Raw genomic sequence first — 23,796 nt, 5'->3', positions numbered from 1 at the left:
AATTGTTAGCTCATTTACCTAAGAAATAATGAACTAAAGGATTATTTCACTGGGCGACACGAACCAATCGCCCAGAAATAGATTTTTCCTACGTCAAAATCCTTTTTTTTTTAACTCCCTAGAACTGACCATAGAAAATACCAAGATTAAAAAAAAACTCCAAGATAACATCTGCCAAGCCTTAAGAGTCCTCAATAATCTCTCTCTCAGGAAAAGATACTGCTAATTTGAGTCTCATTAACCAAGTGGTATTAACACACATGCACAGTGTGTGTTCACAATGTTTTAAAAATGTGTAATACAAGTAATACATCTTTGGAAGAAAAAAAGAAAAAATGTCAGTCGAGTTGAGTAGGGTGTGACCAGCTCTCTCTCTCTCTCATTAAAAAAAATTATTAGTACATGTAATACATCTTCAGAATACACACAACACAAAAAAACCAATTTTGTTGTTGTTAGTCACATGGAGTATAAAGGATGTAACCAGCAGGTAAAGAGAAATAGATTAACATTCCTAAAGAGATTAAAGAGATGAATTTTGTTTTGGAGGTATGTCAACGCAGATATTCAATCCAGCGTTATATCTTCCGAATAAAAAAACACACACACATTCTTTGTTGCTGAAGACTCTGAAATGACAAATTTTCCAAGACAATTTGCATTTTTCATAGCTACAAACCTGAGGTCTTAACAATAGGATAATTTCTAGCACCTAGCTGGATCCGGTTAAAAAGCAGATGAAAGGAAGGTATCTTGTGATATCTGGCAACACATGCATAGATTGGGTGAAAGATGGTCGAAGACCATCCACCTACTATCATGCATCAGTCTTTCCCAACTCAGGATGTCTTAACAAACAGAGGGGCAGCTAGAGGCGGGCAGTATAATGTTGAGACCTCAGGTTTGTAGCTATGAAAAATACAAATTGTCTTACAAAATTTGTCATTTGTTCATATGCGAACAAACCTTCGGTCTTAACAATAGGATAAGACTCATACTTGGAGGGAGGTACAAGACATCCTAAACTGGCTGGGGGCCTAGCCACCAGTCCAGCTTCCAGAAGACAGAAGAAATGACTTCTGGAGAGGGACTGAAGCCCGTTGAGAAAGGATGCCAGTCCGTTTATGGAATTTATCAAACCACCCCTGACCTTACCTTTACAGACCTTACATCTTGTTCGGGTTGCCCCAGGTCCCTCAGTGTGAGGCACCTCTAATGTCTACCAGAGAGTTGCTAGTACATCTTCTGGTATATTTTGCATCTTCCAATCTTGGATGGTCTGGGATGCAGTTTAGATATTTGTCGAGCTTATTCTTAAACACATCTACGCTCACTCCTGATATATTCCTCAGATGAGCTGGCAACGCATTGAATAGACGCTGCATTATCGATGCTGGTGCGTAGTGGATTAATGTCCTGTGTGCTTTCCTTATTTTTCCTGGTATAGTTTTGGGCACTATTAATCTACCTCTGCTTGCTCTTTCTGATATTTTTAGTTCCATGATATTTTCTGCTATTCCTTCTATCTGTTTCCATGCCTGAATTATCATGTAGCGTTCTCTTCTCCTTTCTAGACTATATAATTTTAAGAATTGTAGTCTTTCCCAGTAGTCTAGGTCCTTAACTTCTTCTATTCTAGCTGTAAAGGACCTTTGTACACTCTCTATTTGTGCAATATCCTTTTGATAGTGTGGGTACCATATCATATTGCAATATTCAAGTGGACTACGAACATATGTTTTATAAAAGCATAATCATGTGTTCAGCTTTTCTTGTTTTGAAGTGCCGTAACAACATTCCCATTTTTGCTTTACATTTTGCCAACAGAGTTGCTATTTGATCATTGCATAACATGTTTCCTATTCATCATCACACCAAGGTCTTTAACTGCTTCCTTATTTGTGATGGTCTCATTATTAGGTCCCTTATATGCATATAGCTTTCTTTCTCTGTCTCCATAATTTATTGATTCAAATTTATCAGAGTTAAATACCATCCTATTTACCTCTGCCCAATCATATACTTTGTTAAGGTCTCTTTGTAGAGCGTTCCTATCTTCATCACAAGTAATTTCTCTACTTATTCTTGTGTCATCTGCGAAACTACTCACTACCGAATCCTTAACATTATTGTCTATGTCTTCAATCATAATAACAAACAGTATTGCAGCTAACACCGTACCTTGCGGCACACCGGATATTACCTTGGCTTCATCCGATTTCTCGTCGTTTGCAATAACTATCTGTTTTCTGTTGTGTAAAAATTCTTTTAACCATCTTCCTACTTTATCCACGATATTGTGTTTTCTAATTTTCTTCGCTAATATATTATGGTCTACTTTATCAAAAGCTTTTGCAAAGTCTAAATAAACCACATCTGTTTCATTTCCGCTTTTCATATTTTTGAATATGTTTTCACGGTGGACTAACAGTTGGGTTTGTGTACTTTTTCCGGGTACGAAACCAGTTTGTCCTTTATTAAACAAATTATTTTTTATTAAATGTTTCATAATATTTTTCTTCATTACCCTTTCATACACTTTCATAATATGTGATGTTAGACTCACAGGCCTATAATTACTTGCCTCTAGTCTTGATCCACTTTTGAAAGTAGGGGTAATATATGCTAATTTTGTGCTCATCATATATCTTGCCTGTATCTACACTTTGTCTTAATAATATTGCAAGTGGCTTTGCGATAGAATGAACTACTTTCTTTAACAAAATAGCAGGAATTCCATCAGGCCTGCAGCAGCTCCATTTTTAATTTCATTAATAGCCTGCACAATATCAGCTTCATTAATATCTATGTCAGCTAAATATTCACTATTTTCCATCCCTTACTTCTATATCATTATCTTCATTATCTATTCTAGGGGTGAATTCTCTCTTATATCGTTCTGCCAGTATGTTGCAAATTTCCTTTTTTTCATTCGTTAATCTCCCTTCAATTCTCAGAGGGCCTATTTCTATTCTTCTTTTATTCATCTTCTTCGCATATGAGTATAATAGTTTGGGGTTTTGCTTGATATTTAATAGGGTTTTTTTCTTCCAAGTCCCGTTTTTCATTTTCTTTTGATTGTATAATCTTTTGTTCTGCATTTTCTATCTTACTTTTTAGTTCTATAACTTTCCATGCATTTTTTTCTTTTGCAAGACCTTTTTTCCACTTTCTGATTTTCTGGAACAAGATCCTTCTGTCTCTTGGTATGCATGAATGATGTTTACTTTTCTTCTTCGGTATATATTTTTCCACTATTATCTCCAATATTTTATATAATATCTCCGTATTTTACCCTTATGTCATCACTTACGAAAATGTTATCCCAATCTTTGTTTAATTCTTCATTAATTTCTGACCATTTTATATTTTTACTGTAGAAGTTGTATTTTCCATATCCTTCCCACTTTTTCATTTCTTGCTTATCTCTATTTTCACTTGCTTTGGAATGAACTGTAATTCTATGACATTATGGTCTGAAATACTCGCATTATAAACTATTATTTCTTTAACATAATTCATCTCGTTCACAAATACTAGGTCTAAAGTATTTTCCTTTCTTGTTGGCAGGTGATTTATTTGTTGAATGTTGTATTCTAGTAGCATATCTAATAGCTTTTCAAATTGCCTCTTATCTTCTGCACTACTATTACTCTCTTTTTTATATGTATAAGTACAACCACAATCTCCTATTCGTTCTTTCCATTCTACGAAAGGAAAGTTTGAAGTCACCAGATAGGAGAATAGTCCAGTCCTTGTGATTTCTACATATATCATCCAATTTTTCAATTATTAAGTCAAACTCTTTAGTATTAGGAGGTCTATATATTACTATGTTCATCAATTTTTCAGATTCAAATTCTACCGCTATTAGTTCACATTCTGAGTTTACTATATTTCTCATATATTTTTTCCTTGTTTTTTGTCTTTCCATATATTGCGGTTCCCCCTTGATTCCTATTTTTTTTCTATCTGATCTATAAGTTTGGAACCCTTTTATTTGATCATCATTCCCAGTCTCTTGGAATACCAGGTTTCACTTATATTCATTATATCTATTTTCTTTTCATTTTGGGTTAGTTCTTCTAAGTACTCTATTTTTCTTTTTGAGTTACTCGTAACTAAACCCTGCGCATTCATCACTATGATGGTTTGCGTGTTTTTCTCCTTCATTTCATTTAATACTGATAGTAATAAGGATTTTCCCATGTCTCTTTCCTGTTCTGGTATGTTGTTCTTTTTTTCATTTCCAGAAATTCTGACATTAAAAAATCCAACTTTTCCATAATATTTGATCTTCCTTCATCATAATTATTAATTTTGTGTCTGAATCTGCATTTTCTCCGTTTCTGCAATATCCTCTTGCATAATAAATACAGTTATTATCTCTTGAGTAGAATTTCGGAGCTGATGCTTTGAAATTTTTTTGCTGACACCTCTGCATATCTCATTGGTGGTTTGCTTTTCTCTTTTACCTGATATTCTTGATTTCTCTCTTTTTATTTGTTTCTTTCTTATTTTGGATTTTATTACTTGGTTGGTTATTTATTTGATTATGATTCATGGCTACAGGGTGCATATATTTGCATTTTTTGTCGAACTTACATCCTTTTCCTTCTTTTAGGTTTTCACATATTTTTGGATGCAGATCTCTGCAATCATCCCCATATCCATCTAAGTATGCACATTTACCATATATTTCATAGTTTTGAATATCTTAGGATGTTTGTAGTAACATCTTTCTCCAAATCTGCAATTCCCTCTTTTTAAAAGGTTGCAGATTTTGTCTTTCTTGTCTATTTTTTCCTCTTTCCCGTCATTGTATAGATCTGGGTAGAGCCTCTTCGGGATTTGCTTTTCTGTTGTCATATCGTAATTTATTTCTTCGTAGGTATGCTGCTTTATTGCCTCATATGTAGTATCAATGAGTATCTCTGCATCCATACTTTTATCTTGTTCTTGGTTTTCCTTATTTTTTTCTGTCATTTCATTTTTGTTTACTTCTCTTCCGTTTTCCTCTTCTTCTTTTTCTTCTTCTTCTTCCTCTTCCTCTTCTTCTTCATCCTCAACTATTTGTACATTCAATCTTGATTTAATAACATTGTCTATCCATGATAGACATGTTGAACAAAAAATTCTTGTATCTTTTCTCAAATCTTGTATTACCTCAGCACACTGTGGATGGGTCGGAATGTTGCATGCAGCACATTTTCTGATTAGGTTTTGTGGATTGACTATGCTATACCAAACCTTACACAGTTTGCATGCTTTTGGCATTCTTTTTCCTAATGCATCAATTAGTATATTCACAAGATTCACCTTATTCATTTTCTTTGTCGGAATATGTTGGTTTATGTATATTTTTCTTTATGAGTCTCTTGACCACTTGGATTTTATTTGGAACTTCTTCAATTATTTTCAAGATGTTTTCATTAGATTTGTTCCAGTTTGAAGGATTATATCCTTCTAATATATCTATGAATGCTTTGTATCTTTTTGGTTAGGACTGTTGCTGATTTCATAGATGAGAAATGCCAGTTCCCTTCCTGCTACCTCATCGTATTGCGAATCTGCTAAACACGCCAAATTACGCCACCTTTTCCCGCAGTTGGAACTTACTGCCATCTTGTTCTGATTTATAGTATTACACTTGATAAACTAACTTAGAAGACGCTTTATCCTACTATTTTCACACTAATCTTATCACCGATAGTTCACGAACACTTCTAGATATTTCTCAAATTCTAGTCGTATGTTAAACTTGTGATATCTGTTGATTATTGTGACTTCACGCGGGTACGTCTCACCAAGCAAGATGGCTACTACGAGAGAAGCCTTGAAGTCTGGAGTTGCCGTCAATGTCCCTTCTCCTCCGTCGTCTTCGGCCTAAGCAATCAAATCGCTGAAAATAGCACTGGCCTTCTGGCAGATTGCCATCTCGGTTATCGTATCGCCAGCGATTTCTTTGTCCTCAATCCATAGAAGAAGCAGCCTCTCCATCTCATCATGCACGTGACTCCTCTTGGAAGGTGTAGCTGCTTTGATGGCTTTCTTCTGCTTAAGGATGGTGCCTATTGTCGACGGATTTCAGCCGTATTCCTTAGCGATCACACTCAACCGCATGCCAGCTTCATACTTATTGATAATCTCCATTTTTGTCTCCATAGAAAGCATCCTCTTCTTTCCGTGAACTTCAGCAACTTTCTTGGGACCCATGACTATACTGTACGTAATTAAGTTATGTAGTATACTAATTAAGTTCTCACACAAACCGATAAAGTAGTACAACGAAATCACTAACACGAATTTACGTTAACAAATGAAATCATATATGTGAATGAACAAATTCTGCGTGCGTACGATAACGCTGGTGCGAAGCAATGGCTGAAGAAGAACGCCTTTGCGTAGAGCACGATGGGAGATGCTGACCAATAGGAGAGCAAGATCTTATGGCAGTGAGTAGCATCAGGAACCAATGGGAGAGAGGGAGGATGGTGGCGAGTCTACTCAGTTGGCAGCGCGCAAGTTTTAAAATTGTTCTCGGTGGTCCGGGTGAATCTCGGGACTTTACAGCAACAACCTTTCGTAACCTAAATTATTTTCGTATTTAGAGAAAAAAAATGTTCGTATTTGCTTTTGTGACTTGAATTTTTCGTAAGCTGGGACTTTCGTATGTCGAGGTACCACTGTACTATAGAATTTACTATACAATAGTACTGTACAGTACATTATAGTATTATAAATACTGTAGAGTGAAAAAAAGCCTAGCTTTAATCCTTTGGGTGTTTAGAGTATGTAAAGATATAATAAGGTTTTATACAGTGTACAGGTAGCTGTAGTGTTCAAGTTACGATTATTCTTCTTTCGATAGTCCGATTCTACGAGAGACCAAATTACAATAGCCTAACTTTATCCCATCTTCTAGTTACATAAGTTCAAAAACAACAAAAGAGAATGATGAAAGTATGGTTTTAACGTTATACTCATTGCATAAACGTGTACAGCCATGAACAATCGAACGAGAAACAATTTTTTTTTTTTTTTGTAAGAACAACCAAATTGGATAACATCCGTTTGGCTTGTATTTCAATCATCGTACTACAGGTACCATCCTACTTACAACCAAGTTTGGTTCCGACCCACTGGTTGTAAGTCAGAATGGATATAAGTCGAACCTTAGAAAGTGGCCAACATACTGGGTAGGGTATACTATCAAACCTTTGCTATATAAAAGTGTGCCTACTTAGTACTGTAATGTAATGTACAATCATTATTTCAATCTTTTTACCATAATGTACTTCTACTAATACATTTTAATCATTTATGTAATAGTATATATTACGTACAATCAGGCATTGAGTTACAATGGGGTTAGGTTCTTGCATGCATGTCAGAAGTCGATTCTTACGTAAATTGGTTTGCAATTCAGTCTACAGTACAGTTAATACCAAATGATGCTGCAGATAGGGCAGGGTAACTCAAACTGATGCTGCCTGAGTGATGAGAGTTCTCATGCCTGAGTGAATGAGAATTCTCATGAGATGGCGCAGTGCCAAGTAACTCAATGGTCAACTGTCTGAAGTAAGGTTGTAAGTACGAGTGGTCATACGTCGAGCAGGTTGTAAGTCGGATAGTAGTTGTATAGTTGTTATAAATGACGTTATTTAGAATAGAACTGAGATATCTTAATGTAATAACTTTATTCGCTATAGATCAAAGATCAATTGGGAAATATACTGTTAAATTTAAACCTAGATATAACTGAAGCTGAAAAAACTGTTCAAGCTGCTAATGACTATGATTGTGCAATGGCAACAAGGATAAAACTCCAGTAAATGTATGCCATCAAACACCACCGTAGTTAAAATTAAAATAATTTTAATCAAAACTACTGTGCTTGAAAGAATACATTTTACTGTTGGTTTCACGCCAATATAAGATAAATAATGTTAAGTTCATATTATGATGATATAAAGGAAAATTGCGAATGGAATCACATAATTTTTTAACGCAATAAACATGCCGCCAACATAATCTCTTAATGAAAAAAAAAAAATATTAGTTCACAATCACAACGAGACATATTCAATTCATATTTCTACCTAAAATGGCGTAGTTTCAATTCATATTTCTACCTAAAATGGCGTCGTATAAGGAAAAATAACCTTGTCTCATATAAGTCAAGTATCTAGATATTTGTTTATGTTAACTAGAAGAAAGAAAATTTGCTCAGAATTGTGATAAATTTGGCAAAACAAACACGTATTTGCCATCAGCTGATTTCAAACCAAAACATTGGCCACTTCGCAGAATACTGGCTTAGATTAGCTGTAGTATTTTATAATAAAATAATATGAGAATAAATACAATATTAATGGATACAGTGATGTAATGCATAACTTTTTAAAGGATTTATGGAAAAGATGCATACTTACTGTATATACTCGCATAACACGCGATCTCGCATATCATAAGACCCCCAAATTTTCACTCTCAAAAAATTATTTTATCACGTATCTCACGTATCATGCAAGTTAAATTTACAAGACCAAATTTTACAACAGGCTAACCTCTTTTCCTCCTCTTTATCTATTCAATTTTTTAGTTAGGCTCACCCCTTTTCCTCCATCTCTTAATCTATCCCATCTTCTAGTTAAGTTTAAAAAAGTAAAAAAGAAAGCCAAAAGTATAGGTAGTAATGATATACTTGTTTGGAAAACACATACAGCCAGAAACAGCTGATATGCTGTGAACAACCAATCCAATAAAAACCGCCTTTTTGCTAGCATTTCAACCATCGTACAATAGTAAAAAAATTACCCTAGTTACGTTAAAATGACGTTAATGAGAATAGGACTGATATATTCTTACATTACATGTAGTAGTCGACTTACTACTGCAATTGGTTACGAACAACCAGTCATAAATCGATTTGGATGGAAGTCGGTGAATGTTAATTTACTGTAAGAATATTATGCTAGCGTAGCCTACACTACGGTAATCAGTACCATCTTTACATATAGGGTAGCCTAGCCTACACTACACAGCATACTTTATACATATATAGCATACTAATTATTAATTTCAGCTAATTCTCTAGGTCCAATGCACATTGGCTTATGATGATTCAGTACAAAGAGAAATTGAAAAACATTCAACAAGTTAGCCTCGCATATACGATGATGTTGAGATCGTGGTACATATATCGTATATATACGAATACAGTAGCCTAGCCTTCAGTATACTGTGTACTACATATACGATATAATTCAGTAATTTATTAATAAAAGCCAAAAACAAAGTTTCAATGCATTCTGACTATGCCATCAACGGGGATAATAAATATAAAAAAAAAAAGGGAATCAGATTCAGACCAACATCGGCGGCATACCTAATTGAGCGATGTAAGGCTGCTGACAGCTACGTATAATTACGAAATAAATACACAACTAATATGCATCTTTTCTGATTCTTTTAAAAAGTTACCCATTACAGTATCCAATAAATAATATGGTATGTATTCTCAGATTATTGTATCATAAAATACTAACAAAGCGGTCAGTGTTTTGTTTGAAAATCAGCTGATGGCAAATAAGAGTTTATTTCCCCGTATTTAACTCATTTCGGAGTGAATTGCCTTTCTTCTAATTACCATAAAACATCTAGATACTCTACTTATATGAGACAATGTAATTTGTCATTATACGACGTGTTTTTAAGTCAAAATGTGAATTTAATAAGTCTCATGAACTAAAGTATTTTTTACATTACTTATCTTTTATTGGCGTGAAAACAACAGTAAAATGTGTTATTTCAAGACCTGAAGTTTTGATAAAAATAATTCGATGGCATAAGTTTACTGGAGTTATATCCTTGTTGCCGATGCACGATAATAGGTACTATAACCTTACTCGCTATGGATAAAAGATCGGCAAGGGCGTATACTGCTAAATTTAATCTGTAAGTTTTAGCTGAAGTTGAGGAAAGAATGTTGATACGCTGACGACTATTATCGTGCATTAGCAACATGGATAAAACTTTTGCAAACTTCGGTATAGTACCATCAAACACGACCATAAACAAAATTTGAGAGAAACAAGTTTTAATTAAAACTATTGGGCATGAAAAGAACATATTTTACTGTTTTCATGCCAGTATTCTGATGACAAAGTGAAAATATCGAAAGGAATGTTGACTTTTGTTTGAGCAATAAACATGCCCTCAGCACTATCTACTAGTGAAAAAAATAACTAAATTTCGTTCACAAACAATATGTTTTCAAGTGATATTTCCACTTGAAAACACTTTGTATTAACGTAAAATAACATTGTTTCATATAAATAGAGTATCTTGAGATTCATTTGCACTAACTAGAGGCAAGAAAGTCGCTCTGATTTGAGTTCAACACAGCAAAAAAACTTAATTAGCAATCGCCCTCAGCTGATTTCCAAAACATAACATTGATTGCTATGTTTGTATTTTATAATACAAACAAATAGTAATATGAAAATACATATAATATTACTGGATCCAGTCAAGTAAAACAGAACTTTTTAATTATCCATGGGAGATATACATATCTATTGTTTGTATTTTATCATATGATACTAATATATGATTATTACATACTCCAGTTTTATATCTCATGTAAGATGCAACCCCCTTAAAATTAGCTCCAAAATTTGGGCTTCAAATGTCGCATGATACTCGAGTATATACAGTACTACTTCTGTGCTTATCTTAATTTTTGTAACTATGCCATCTACGTAGCAGCGGCATTTCGAGCTCGTACGGTCATACCTCAATTTTTTGCTCGAGTAACAAGGCAAAAAATCGACAGAGTTGCACAGTTATATTTTGTACTTCTATCCCATGGAAAAACAAACAAATTGCAGTGTTGCAAAATCAAATGTATTCGCAAGTTTTGTCTTTTAAAATAAACTTATGCAACAATTGTAAATATGTATAATGTTATAAAATCGTGATTCAATTATATAAATTAAAAATTTATTATTCGGGCACGACTGAACACCCTATTGACTTCATCATGTGAAGGGCTGTTACAAAGACTTCAAATGGACATGAGTACTGCCACTGAATCATTTATGTATAAAAATAAAATAAATACCCTGTAAAACATTTTTCATAAATATTTTAAACATAATTGCATGAAAACTTATAACAAATAGCTGAAGTTTCATTAACAAAATGAGTTATAATTAGCTCCCAAATTAATAAAATAACATCGTGCATTTTTCGGAACAGTGGTGAACAAGAATGAACATAAAAAAAATCATCCTCTGTCAACGTGGAGGGCAGTTACAAAAGCTGCTTCAATTTGTATCATATTTATGTACAAAAATAAAAATACCATACGTAATATATTTTCATACACATTTTAAACATAAAAGCATGAACACTTATAAAATTGACACATCGATTGCTAAATTTGCACTCTTTTTAACTTGCTATTTTCGGAAGAGCGGCACGCGGCGGCTCACAAGAACAAACATGAAAAAACATCCTCTTTGATAACGTGAAGGGCAGTTTCAAGAGCTGCCTTTGTATCATATTTCTGTGGAGAAATAAAAATACCCTATACGTAATACATTTTCATACGCATTTTAAACATAAAAGCATGAACATTTACAAATCTACACATCCATAGCTAAATTTGAACTTATGTAACTATATTTTCGGCAAAGAACAGCATCAGAGGCATATATTTTACCCTAATACCTATGTAATAACTCTCCATAGAATTTGTTAATTTCATTGCATAACCTTTATGGTCTGAACGGCACTTCTACCAATGTATGAACTCGTTAGACTTAATGGCGCTGTTAACCGAAAATTGTGTCTTAAAAATACCTTATTTTTTTAATGACTATTTTTGACAACAGACGTAAAACCGTTTCGCCACTAAGCGATTGCGCCGTTAACCGCGGCCTGCCTGTACAATGTAAATTTGCATATTATCCTCTTACTATTTTGTTTTTTTTTTTGTTTTTTTACTGGCAAAATATTACTGGCAAAATAAACATGACTCATCACAACTATCACTGCGTTTGAGCTAAAGACTATACTGGAAAACAGTACTCGACACACGAAAAATAAAAAATTAAAACACTAAAGATATAACTGCTTTAACCTGAAACAATAATAATTTTCCACAAGATACCAATTAATATTAAGAGATTGAGAAAGCAAATTACACAACTTCGGTCAATTGTCCTGCTCTATCCCACGTCATCTTTTATTTATTTGCTCATAAATATACCCAGGGATTGCTGTTGGTTTTAGTTATCTTTTAATATAGTATGCTGGTTGCGATTGTAATTTTGCAAAGAAAAGTACAAAGAAATTTTAGAAAAGACATATATACCTAACAAAAAGTTCTGCATCACCCCATCTTAGCAAATCTCATAAATATTTTGTAATAAATATACACAGAATTTGTTACTGATAAACTAAAAAAATCATCATACCTGACCACCTTTGGAACCAAGACTGCAAGGCTGCAGATGCGATATGTCGAGGTCATCTACTGTAACAGTTGGGACTTCAGTGGTTATTTCGGAGGCACAAGATAACACTTCTTCCCCTGTAGCACACCCAAATTCACCAAGAGACTGAATCTTACAGTCATCAGGGGTTAAGGGACTAAGAGGATCTTCTGATGAGGGAAGACTTTCACAAGAAGAGGGCTCCTCAGGGCTTGAAAGAGTGAGTGCTTCCAATTCACCTTCAGGCAGATTCACTGTATCCAAAGTGTCATGGCAGGCACTGATAGCATCTCTTCTTGATTGCAAAAGTGCCAGTGCTTCAGTAATAAAGCAGGATTCTGGCTGATCACCCTCTTCTACTAGTTGAGAAGTGAGGTCTCTAAGTTCTCTGTCCAAAATGTGAATCTTGACCTAAATGGGAAAAAATGCTTCAATTAAAAAAAAAAAAATAAGTGTAGCATTCTTTGAATGATGAAGTAAGAGTGTTATAAAACTATTTTCTTATAGAGGCACTGATATTCTAAAATAGACTCAAAACCTATGGAACTCTGAGCTTGAATGCCCTATACCTCTTCCTTGGAAGCCAGCAGTAGCTTAGAGTACGGGGTCGCAGCTGTGACCACACCAATCCGAGGAATATCTTCAATCATCTTTGGAGAGAATGAGGCAGCAGGCATTGGCAAGAGAGAATCCCGTTCACGACGCATCAACTGGAGTTCTATCTCCTCCCCAGTGCCAAAGTCCTTGTGACAGATAGCAACAACACTGGGAAAAGAATAACAATATACTTTAGTGATTAATCTTAATTCACAAAGATGATAAGCAGTGACATCTTAAAACGCACTGAGTCTCCATGCATCCTAACATTTACTTTAAATAACTCCGAATTCATATGTGAAAAATATGCTTGGCATTTAGGCTCAAATACTAAGTACGTATTCACTTTTGAAATGCGAGTTATTTCATCTCACCAGAACTAATTTTCATGGAAATTTTAAGAAAACCAAGTAAATTTATTAATAGTAGTCTACATAAATTGCATATTACAATAAAAGGGCACACATTTAGGTCAACTACTGGAATAACAAAAATGTTCAGCCCTTTCTTGTACCAATATACAGTTCTATTCCTTATTTTAAAACAAAAAAGTCCAAAGTCTATTATTAGTTCTATCAATTGCATTAATATCAATATTCATAATTAAATTTTTAGAAAAACTTGAGAACTAATGAGTTGGAGCTTAACCCTTAAACGCCGAAGCGGTAAAAAAAAAATGTCTCCCATGTGCTGGAGACGTTTCAGAGTGAGCGCGGAAGCGGAAAAAATATTTTTTTCAAAAAATCATAGCGCGCTTAGTTTTGAAGATTAAGAGTTCATTTTTGGCTCCTTTTTTTGTCATTGCCTGAAGTTTAGTATGCAACCATCAGAAATGAAAAAATTATCATTATCATATATAAATAATGCGATATATGATAGCGCAAAAACGAAATTTCATATATAATTGTATTCAAATCGCGGTGCGCAAAACGGTTAAAGGTAACAAGTTACTTTTTTTTTCGTTGTAATGTACACTAAATTGCAATCATTTTGCTATATAACAAATTGTAAAATGATAAAAGCAACACAGAAAATATTATCACAAAATAATGCATGAATTCGTAACGCGCGGACATAAACACATTTTTTTCAAAAATTCACCATAAATCTAAATATTATCCTAGCGACTTCCAATTTCTTTCAAAATGAAGACAAATGATTGAATATTACTATACTGTAAGAATATTAGCTTACAAATGCAGTTTTCGACCATATCTGACAAGTTAAAGTTGACCGAATGTCGAATTTTTTTTATATATATTTTGTTATATGCAATTATTTCGAAAATAAGAAAAGCTACAACTTTCAAATATTTTTAGTTTCATTCTACATGAAATTGCGCACATTTTCATATATAAAACTCTATGAAATGCCTAATATGAAACGGAGCAAATATTCCGAGAATGGGACTTACGCATTTCGGAGATTTGTGGCGGAGAATCCGCGCGCGGAGGGAAGGAAAGTTTTTTTTTAAATTCACCATAAATTTAAATATTGTGCTAGAGACTTCGAATTTGTTTCACAATGAAGATAAATGACTGAATATTACTAGACTGTAAGAGTTTTATCTTACAATTGCGTTTTTCTACCATTTCGGTAGTCAAATTTGACCGAACGAGGTTTTTTTTCTATTTATCGTGAATTATATGCAAATATTTCAAAAATGAGAAAAGCTACAACCTTCAACTATTTTTTGTTGTATTATACATGAAATTGCACACATTTTCATATATAAAACGTTATGTAACGGCTAATTTAAAATGGTGCAAACATTACCACAATCACACGTATGATTTTTTCGGAAGAGTTACCGCGAGGACGTCAAGAAAATGTTATTTTTTTCATAAATTCACCATAAATCAAAATATTGTGCTAAAGACTTCCAATTTGTTGCAAAATGAAGGTAAATGCTTGAATATTACTAAAATATAAGCGTTTTAGCTTACAATTGCGTTTTTCGACCATTTTGGTAGAGTCAAAATTGACCGAAGGTTGAAAATTTGTCACTTATCATTTTTTATATGAAAATATTTCAAAATTGATAAAAGCTACAACCATGGGTTGTTTTTAGTTGTATTGTGCATGAAATTGTGCACATTTTCATATATAAAACTTTATGTAACAGCTAATTTAAAATGGTGCAAACATTACCACAATCGCATGTATGATTATTTTCGGAAGTTACCGCGCGGACGTAATGAAAAAGTTTTTTCATAAATTCACCATAAATCGAAATATTGTGCTAGAGACTTCCAATTAGTTGCAAAATTAAGTTAAATGATTGAATATTACTAAAATATAAGAGTTGTAGCTTACAATTGCGTTTTTCGACCATTTCGGTAGAGTCAAAGTTGACCAAAGGTTGAAATTTTGGCACTTATCGTTATTTATATGAAAATATCTCAAAACTTATAAAAGCTACAATCATGAGTATTTTTTTGTTGTATTCTACATAAAAATGCGCACATTTTCATATATAATGCTCCATGTAACGGCTAATTTAAAATGGTAAAAAAATTATGTCAAAGTGACGAAATAATTTCCGAGATGTGTCACAGATACTTTTTAGTGTGGCAAGAAAGAAATTCGGGCTTGCGCGCCTGCGTAACGATTGTAAACAAAACAACACCTTGATCCATGAACTCCCAGCATCCCCCAAGGCGCGTGATTCAAGAGTTTTCGACTGGTAGGCCTAAAAGTATTTTTCCGCGAATTTTAAAAAAAACTTTTGTATGTCGACGTAAAATACGTCCAGTCAGCACCCGAGAGACAAAAAATGTCGACGTAAAATACGTCCAGTCGGCGTTTAAGGGTTAAGTGGATCACAAAAAATAAAAAATTATGAAATCCACTGATGTATGCAAAGGTACAGGTTAGCTTTTATCTTTGCACCTTTACATACAATCGGTATTCAAAATAAAACAAATAATGCCTGGCTACCCTGCTAGGACTGCTTCTGTAACCACCTGTTTCCAACCAGGTGGCATTGGGGAGGCTGGGTGAGTTCCCAATGACTTTGTCAGGGGAACCTTACAGGGAAAAAGGACTACCTCATAGAGCACTATGAACTCTTGTGCTAAGACGAAGGCGGCCCATTTGAGTTTTCGGGGAGTGGAGGATCATGCGAGCCTTCACTCCAGTTAGGCCTAACAAACTTGGTTATAAGTGCCTGTCTCAGTTTCTTTGTCTGTCACATTCACTATATAATCATTTTCATCTATATTTACTCTACAATAAAAAAGAACTGCTAAAAATTTTAAATTTGATATGAAATTACAAAGATATAAAAATTCACCATGAAATGACAGTTTTTGAAAAGTTTACATCGAACATCTCTCCTCCTTCTCTCAGTCCATAATTGCAGATCAAATTGTGGATCACATAGATAGAAACAACTTGTTAAACAGCCAACATGGTTTCAGACAAAACAGATCCTGCCTATCAAACCTCTTGGAGTTTTTTTATAACATGCTTTGTATTTACGACAGTAGTAGAGCAAGATATATATTCTACTTATATTTCTAAAAGGCCTTCGACATAGTCCCACACAAGAAATTGATGATGAAAGTTAGAGCTTTAGGAATTGTAGGAGAAACAGCAGACTGGGTCACAGACTGGCTAACTTATAGAAAACAGTCATAATAAATAATGAAGAGTCAGAATAGGCAGATGTGTGTGTGTGTGTGTGTGTACGGTGGTCCCTCCGTATTCGTGGGGGAGGGGATGCGTACCAAACACCCCCCCCCCCCCCCCCCCCCCCCCCCCCCCCCCCCCCCCCCCCCCCCCCCCCCCCCCCCCCCCCCCCCCCCCCCCCCCCCCCCCCCCCCCCCCCCCCCCCACCCCCCCCCCCCCCCCCCCCCCCCCCCCCCCCCCCCCCCGGGAATAGTTAGAACCCGCAAATGTTTGGAACCCCTATAAAAACGCTAAAAACAGCCTATTTTGTTAGTTAAAACTCAAGAAAACCCAATATAAATGTTCATACTTTATTTTTTTTTTTTAATAGTTTTATCACAAAAAGTGCATTTTATGATGAAAGTTCATCCCAAAAAAAAAAAAAAAAAAAAAAAACACCACCAAAAAAAAAAAAAAAAAAAAAAAAAAAAAACAGGATTTGTGGATATTTCTCAAGAAAAATAACAGTGAGAATGGCATCCCAAAAAAAAAAAAAAAAAAAAAAAAAAAAAAAAAAAAAAAAAAAAAAAAAAAAAAAAAAAAAAAACAGGAATTTGTGGATATTTCTCATAGAAAAATACAGTGAATGTGCAAATTTTTCACAAATAATGCGGGGAAATGTTCCCGAGAGAAATCCGCGAATGTGAGAGTTCGCAAATCACATCGAACCGTGATCCATTTATATATCAATTCAAGCTACAAATGTCCTTTAATATCTAAATTTACTTTACCTCCCAAATGATATATTTTCATATATGTACCGAAGGGGAATTTTTTAGTTGATAATAATTTCGTCCCCCCATGGGATCGAACCACCGTCCAAGTGGACGGAGACGAAATCAGGACAGTCAGTGACGCTATCCAATCGGCCAACAGAGACGCTATAAGTTCATATCGATTCTGACCTTACAAATCACCCTCGATCTCGGTGCTTTCGTAATTAGAATCGATATGGAACCCCATACATATATGAAAATATATCATTTGGGAGGTAAAGTGAATTTAGATATTAAAGGACATTTGTAGCTTGAATTGATATATAAATGGATCACAGTTCGATGTGATAATTATTCATAACAAAAAGGCTACGTGCTGTCAAACGCTCGAATTGGCTAACATGGTAGACGGGGTTCCATATCGATTCTAATTACGAAAGCACCGAGATCGAGGGTGATTTGTAAGGTCAGAATCGATATGAACTTATAGCGTCTCTGTTGGCCGATTGGATAGCGTCACTGACTGTCCTGATTTCGTCCCCGTCCACTTGGACGGTGGTTCGATCCCATGGGGGGACGAAATTATTATCAACTAAAAAATTCCCCTTCAGTACATATATGAAAATATATCATTTGGGAGGTAAAGTGAATTTAGATATTAAAGAACATTTGTAGCTTGAATTGACATACATACATACATACTACATACATACATACATACACATACATACACACATATATATATATATATATATATATATATATATATATATATATATATATATATATATATATATATTTTACATAAAAATATAAATGCAAATGTTATGTACAAAGTAAAAATCAAGAAATCCCATTTCTATTGTAAATTTGAGGGAATATTTCTTATATGACAAAATATTTTTAGTGCAAAAGTCAGCCTTCTAACTGGCATAGTTTCGAAGTTATTACAAAATAAGCATTTTTTTCTTTTGGCTTTTTCTCAAAGCTTTTCAAAAATAAGTTCTTATATCTCCAAGAAGACTGAAACAAATTTGACAAAACTTACAAAGTGTAGTATAACTAAATATCTGAGTTGCACAGATCTAAGCTGATTTTCAAGTGAAGCATTTTTTTGGCATATTTCTATGTGATGTCATGATTTTCTTTAAAAATGCAAAAAAAAAATAATTTAAAACTCAAATTTCTTTAAAATCTTACATATCTACTAAAGACACAAATTTGTCATTACAGTATATTATTATTATTATTATTTGAAAATGAGTATTTAATAAATAATTTATCTTACAAACCAAATTAACATTACATTTAGATAAAAATTCTCTCATCTCAGTAAGAAAGAAAATCAGGTCAGAAAGAATGATTTATTTTATAAATACCTTTTAAGATCCTCTCTATCAACAGGTTCATAGCATATTGGACACTTTCTCCAGTTTTCGTCAGACAGTGCCAGATAGTGCAACATACATGGGTAACAGTAGATATGTCCACAGCGTGTTACCTGAAAATATTCATTGATATTACTACTCTCAAAACACATAAACCAGACTATGTAGCTATCAATAAATTAGGTTGATCAAAGGATATGTTTGTTCTTGAATGAATTTTATAAACTCTCTATGTAGTCCAAACAACTCGTTCTTGAAAGAAGCTGAAAAAGAAAATTCCAAGTACCTGGACAGAAACAAAATAGGTAGTGTGTCCTCGACTTACAGTGATCCGATCCTAAGCGCCGGTGAAGGGGCATTTTACGCCCCCAAAAACGCCATTACATCAAGTTATGGTACCCTAAGTGCTGTTAACAACAATAATGTCAAGAATAAGCATTAAGTTGACGGTGCTATAACTTGATGCGCCATAACAGTAAGTCATGGCGTTATGGCACCAATAACAGCGATGCAGCGACTTAATGTCATGGTGCTGGAACGGATCACTGTCATCAAGTCAAGGACACACTAAATGGCAGAAAGTAATGGGTTTGAAGGGTTACTGAAGGAATTTTAGCAGTGTCTATAGTAAGCCACTCAATGGGTACCGTTAAGCAGTGTATGCCATGCAGACCTAATCGCTTATGTAGCAAGGTCTTACTCTATTCTCCTAAATTCAAAATTGAAAATTTGAGCTTCTCATGAAATACTCTCCAAGGACCTAGGTTAAACATTTGTCCAATGAAATAAGGACAGTTACATAAATTATTCATAATTATGGATGATATTTTGTCAATTATCTGTTCTACTTAATTTTTTCCATATAATGTACTTAAAACTTATACCTATCAATCATATTAGATTGTTACAATACTAAGAAAATCCTTACTGTTGTTTTATAACATTACATAGCGGGTCTAGACACTAATGATTCTAAGACAATTAAATATCACATCTGAAACTGCTGCACTTCCTACCTTCAACTTAAAGTTTTGTTTTGGAATATTTATACAGTCTGAACTTGCTAGATTTGTTAAGTTTGTAATTTTTTTTTTTTTTTTTTTTTTAAGGTTTACGGTACAATAATTATCATTATTTTCATTAAAAGGATATGCACACTGAGAGAGAGCAGCATAAAAATATATTTCGTGAATGAATATATAGTACATTTATGATGAAATTTTTTTACTGTACTAATCAAACTGCAGTACTATGGTAGCATTGTATCAATACAGCAAAGTACAGTAATCAAAGTGTATTTTTGTTTCGTTTACGCTCTGAGAATCAGCTGATTAAGCTTATTATGAGAGAATTATTTAGGAAAATATTTAGTTGCTATAACCACGGTATAGGTATACTAGGTCTGCCAAGTTGTTTACCAAAATGAGAGCGCACTGCACGTCACGCGAAAGAACAAGTGTTGCCATATTTCCCATGTTGCTTGCCAGTTTCTTTTTATGTTTCTTATTTTTTGACAAATAAGAGTAGTTAACCATCAAATTTCTTAAAAAACACAAAAAAATTTATTCAATAGAAACATACATTTCATGAAATAAGTAAACAAAAAATTTTGAACTAATTTTTTAATTATTATTTTATTGCACAATCTACTTTCCATCTCGATTTCCTTGTTTAGGCATCTCATCCTACAAGATACAAAATTTTGCAAAACCTTAAATTACTTCACTGGGAAGATCAGCACCAGTTGCTTTCATTTCACAGTAAGCATTCTTCTATATGAATAGATTTGGATACATCTCTAATAAGGATTAATTGTAAAAAAATTTCATATGCCATATTGAGTTGAATCTTGTTAATTTTACTGATCCAGAACCTTTAGTTTTTTATTAAGATCTCATATAGACCTACTCATGAGCAACACAATAAGATCACGCCTTTTTGGAAATTGTAATGTGTGTTTGATCTTGTGTTGCATACTCTCATTTTTGTCATTATATTGATAATTTTACATAGAAGAGTTTTATGGTTATCTCCAATCATGCATGATGAATTAACGAGATCAAACCAGTCACTTGTCACAGGGATAAATTCCTGTGTCATTTCAGAAATTGCTTCCCAACAGGGGGGCCCTCACACAAATATTCAAGACTTAACATATTTTAAATGCTGAAGTTCACTTTTTCAAGTTTATACAAATTCCACTAACCTTGTGAGCTAGATAAACCATACTCTCTCTATGCATGTCTTACTTCACATTTCCCTCATACAAGAATCAGAAATCAGTATCTCATCCTCAAAACAAAGCCCCTAGTTATAAAATCATTTCTTGACAGTTCCATGATTTGTGGGGCATCAGGAAATACGAATATTTGCCTATCATGACATGGTTTTATTTATTGCAACTTGCTTTAATTTTATTGGGTCTATCCCAAATGCCTGCCATAATTTATTGTTCGGCACTAGATCAAGAACATAATATGCAATTACAGGGTAGCCTACATTCTCTACTTCTACAGTCATTCCTATCACCATCTCATGAACTCATGATTTGTCAAAATCATAAAGATGGGTTGTCCCCATTTAGCAGTCAGACCCCTCAGCATGATAATCTGAACTTTGCCATAAGGTTTATTTAATTTATATCATCCTTTATCATAATTCCAGTGTTTTACAATTTTAACTTCATCAAAAGATATTACAGCTAGTCTTCTTCTACAGTAAAAGTTTCAGCTTTCTTTTCATTAATGACAAAACTAATGGCAATATACCTGGCTCACAAAGAAAAAGTCTTTCATGTGAAATCATGTCTACTACTGAGAGCCAGGTAGCAAGTGTGTCGTCAGACCTAATATACCTAGATCGTGGTTATAACAAACTAATTCATAAATGGAATTATTGTCAAATTTTGTACATAAATGTTTGCGATACAGTAATTCATATTTCACAGAGAGAGAGAGAGAGAGAGAGAGAGAGAGAGAGAGAGAGAGAAGAGAGAGAGAGAGAGAGAGAGAGAGAGAGAGAGAGAGAGAGAGAGAGAGCAGAATTTATAATAAATTTAAGGAAGATGGCAAGGATTAACCACAATACGTTGTGAAACCAAGAACTTACTGTAGTATATCATTTATGTTAATTTATGTAATTTAACTTACTGTAGTATATAATTTATGTGATATATAATTTATGTTAAATGTATTTGTACGTAATCACAAAATTACTAACATGATGTAACAGCCCTAGTTTTCTCTTTGAAGGTCTGTACATGTCCAGTCATTCTAAACTACCCACGTATTTTAGATATGCTCTACACCATAGTACAATCCTAAAATACGGACCTGTACAATGAATATAACTTCAAATTCATCTTACTACACCGGAAATAATATAAATAAAATATAGGCACTGAACGATGTGCAAAGTTACCAGGGCCAAAGAAAAATTGCGTATGAATGGTAGGAGATACTTAAGAATAACAGCTGTCGGCGGGTACATAATTTTGCAACATGACACTGAAATATTAGGGTGTTCTGGGATGATATTTTTAGATATATATATTTTTGTTTAACCTTTTAAAATAGGCAGATATAGGCATTTTAGGGGTGTATATAGCCTACTTAGTAACAGCAGTATACGAATACTAGGGTGTTTTGAAATAATGGTTGGGGTGTATTTTTATCAAATAGTTTTATTATGATAATTTATGGTATATTTTTGTTCTATCAAATTAAGCAGTGAAATGTTAAAATAGAGCTATAAGCATTTGCGCAGCAGGTTCTGGAACCTGTTCCCGCATAAAAGTTGGGGGGCACTCCATATATACTTAAGAGTAGTATAACAATTCGGGTTCAGAAGAAATGATCAGAATTAAGGGGACCGTCCACTAAGTTGTGTATTTTTTTTGTTATTATACAAAATACAATTTTCATATATGTTTTAGATATATATAATACCTTCATCATACAAAAATTTCAAGTCATTTGAGCAAAAACTTTTAGTTTTTAGCAAAAATTATAATAATAAAAAAAAAAAATTTAGGTAGCGATTTCTCCGCTACTATGATATCAGCTGTATTGAAAATCATACCATAAAAACTACTTTATATACGGAATAATCCTGTGTGAACAGAATTTTTATTTCTTATTTTTTTTTATGAATTTTTTTTTGTCTACTCAAAAAAATCGTAAAAAAAAGAAAAGAAAAAAATTGGCTCACGAGGAATTATGGGATTTTTATTCCTCTTTCCAATGATATCTTTCTCTCTAAAATTGGATAATAAATAATCGAGTAATGGCTACCAACATGCGAATAAGTATGTTTTTGAGGTATGAGCTCCCAAAAATTATTATTATAATCACTTTATTTGTACTTTTATTGTTGATTTCTACATCAAGGATCCTGGTCCTCTCCCTAAAAGTGGTATTAATACCCTAAGCGTGACACGAGACAATGACGTTGACGGCGTGACATGAGATAATGAGGGAGCTGATAACAATTAATTTTTGTGTTTTTCTTTCAGCACACTCGTGGCCTTCATTAATTTTGCTAGCCTTAGTTGCTGAGTAGCCTTCTTGATCTTAGGTAACTTCAGCATTGCTATAAGTTCACTAAGAAGTTATAAAAACAACGTAAATAGTTAGTAACCAAACGCAAGTGTGTAAGCGCATGCAACTCCTTTGACGTCTGTGGAGTAACCGAGTCATTCTCGGAGTCTCGCCTATAAATAACCGCTCTGAGCAGCTCGCCCCTCACACTACCTTTCATTGCTACCAGATGCATGAGAATTTCGAAAAAAATCTGAAAAAATCGCTGTATATATGCAAAAACGATCCTGTCAAACTCAGTCATACAGAAGACGCAGTTATGACGACATCATCATTTAAAAACTGCTATATCTTCATTATTTGTAAAAATAATTGGCTG

General features: G+C 33.8%; 1 protein-coding gene across 1 annotated transcript in view; it reads right to left on the bottom strand.

The window, feature by feature from the left end:
* LOC135200241 (E3 ubiquitin-protein ligase RNF10-like) overlaps positions 1–23,796 on the bottom strand; it is a 156,894-nt gene that overhangs the window by 76,959 nt on the left and 56,139 nt on the right. Inside the window, exons 5-7 of the mRNA XM_064228690.1 lie at positions 18,871–18,992; positions 13,076–13,271; positions 12,489–12,917 (exon numbers count right to left, since the gene is read on the bottom strand). Coding sequence (XP_064084760.1) covers positions 12,489–12,917; positions 13,076–13,271; positions 18,871–18,992 — 747 coding nt within the window. The remainder of the gene's footprint in view (positions 1–12,488; positions 12,918–13,075; positions 13,272–18,870; positions 18,993–23,796) is intronic.

Source organism: Macrobrachium nipponense, chromosome 26 (assembly GCF_015104395.2).
Source record: "Macrobrachium nipponense isolate FS-2020 chromosome 26, ASM1510439v2, whole genome shotgun sequence".
NCBI classification, from domain to species: domain Eukaryota; kingdom Metazoa; phylum Arthropoda; class Malacostraca; order Decapoda; family Palaemonidae; genus Macrobrachium; species Macrobrachium nipponense.
Note: the sequence above shows the minus strand (reverse complement) of the source record. Positions and strands in the feature narration are given on the sequence as shown.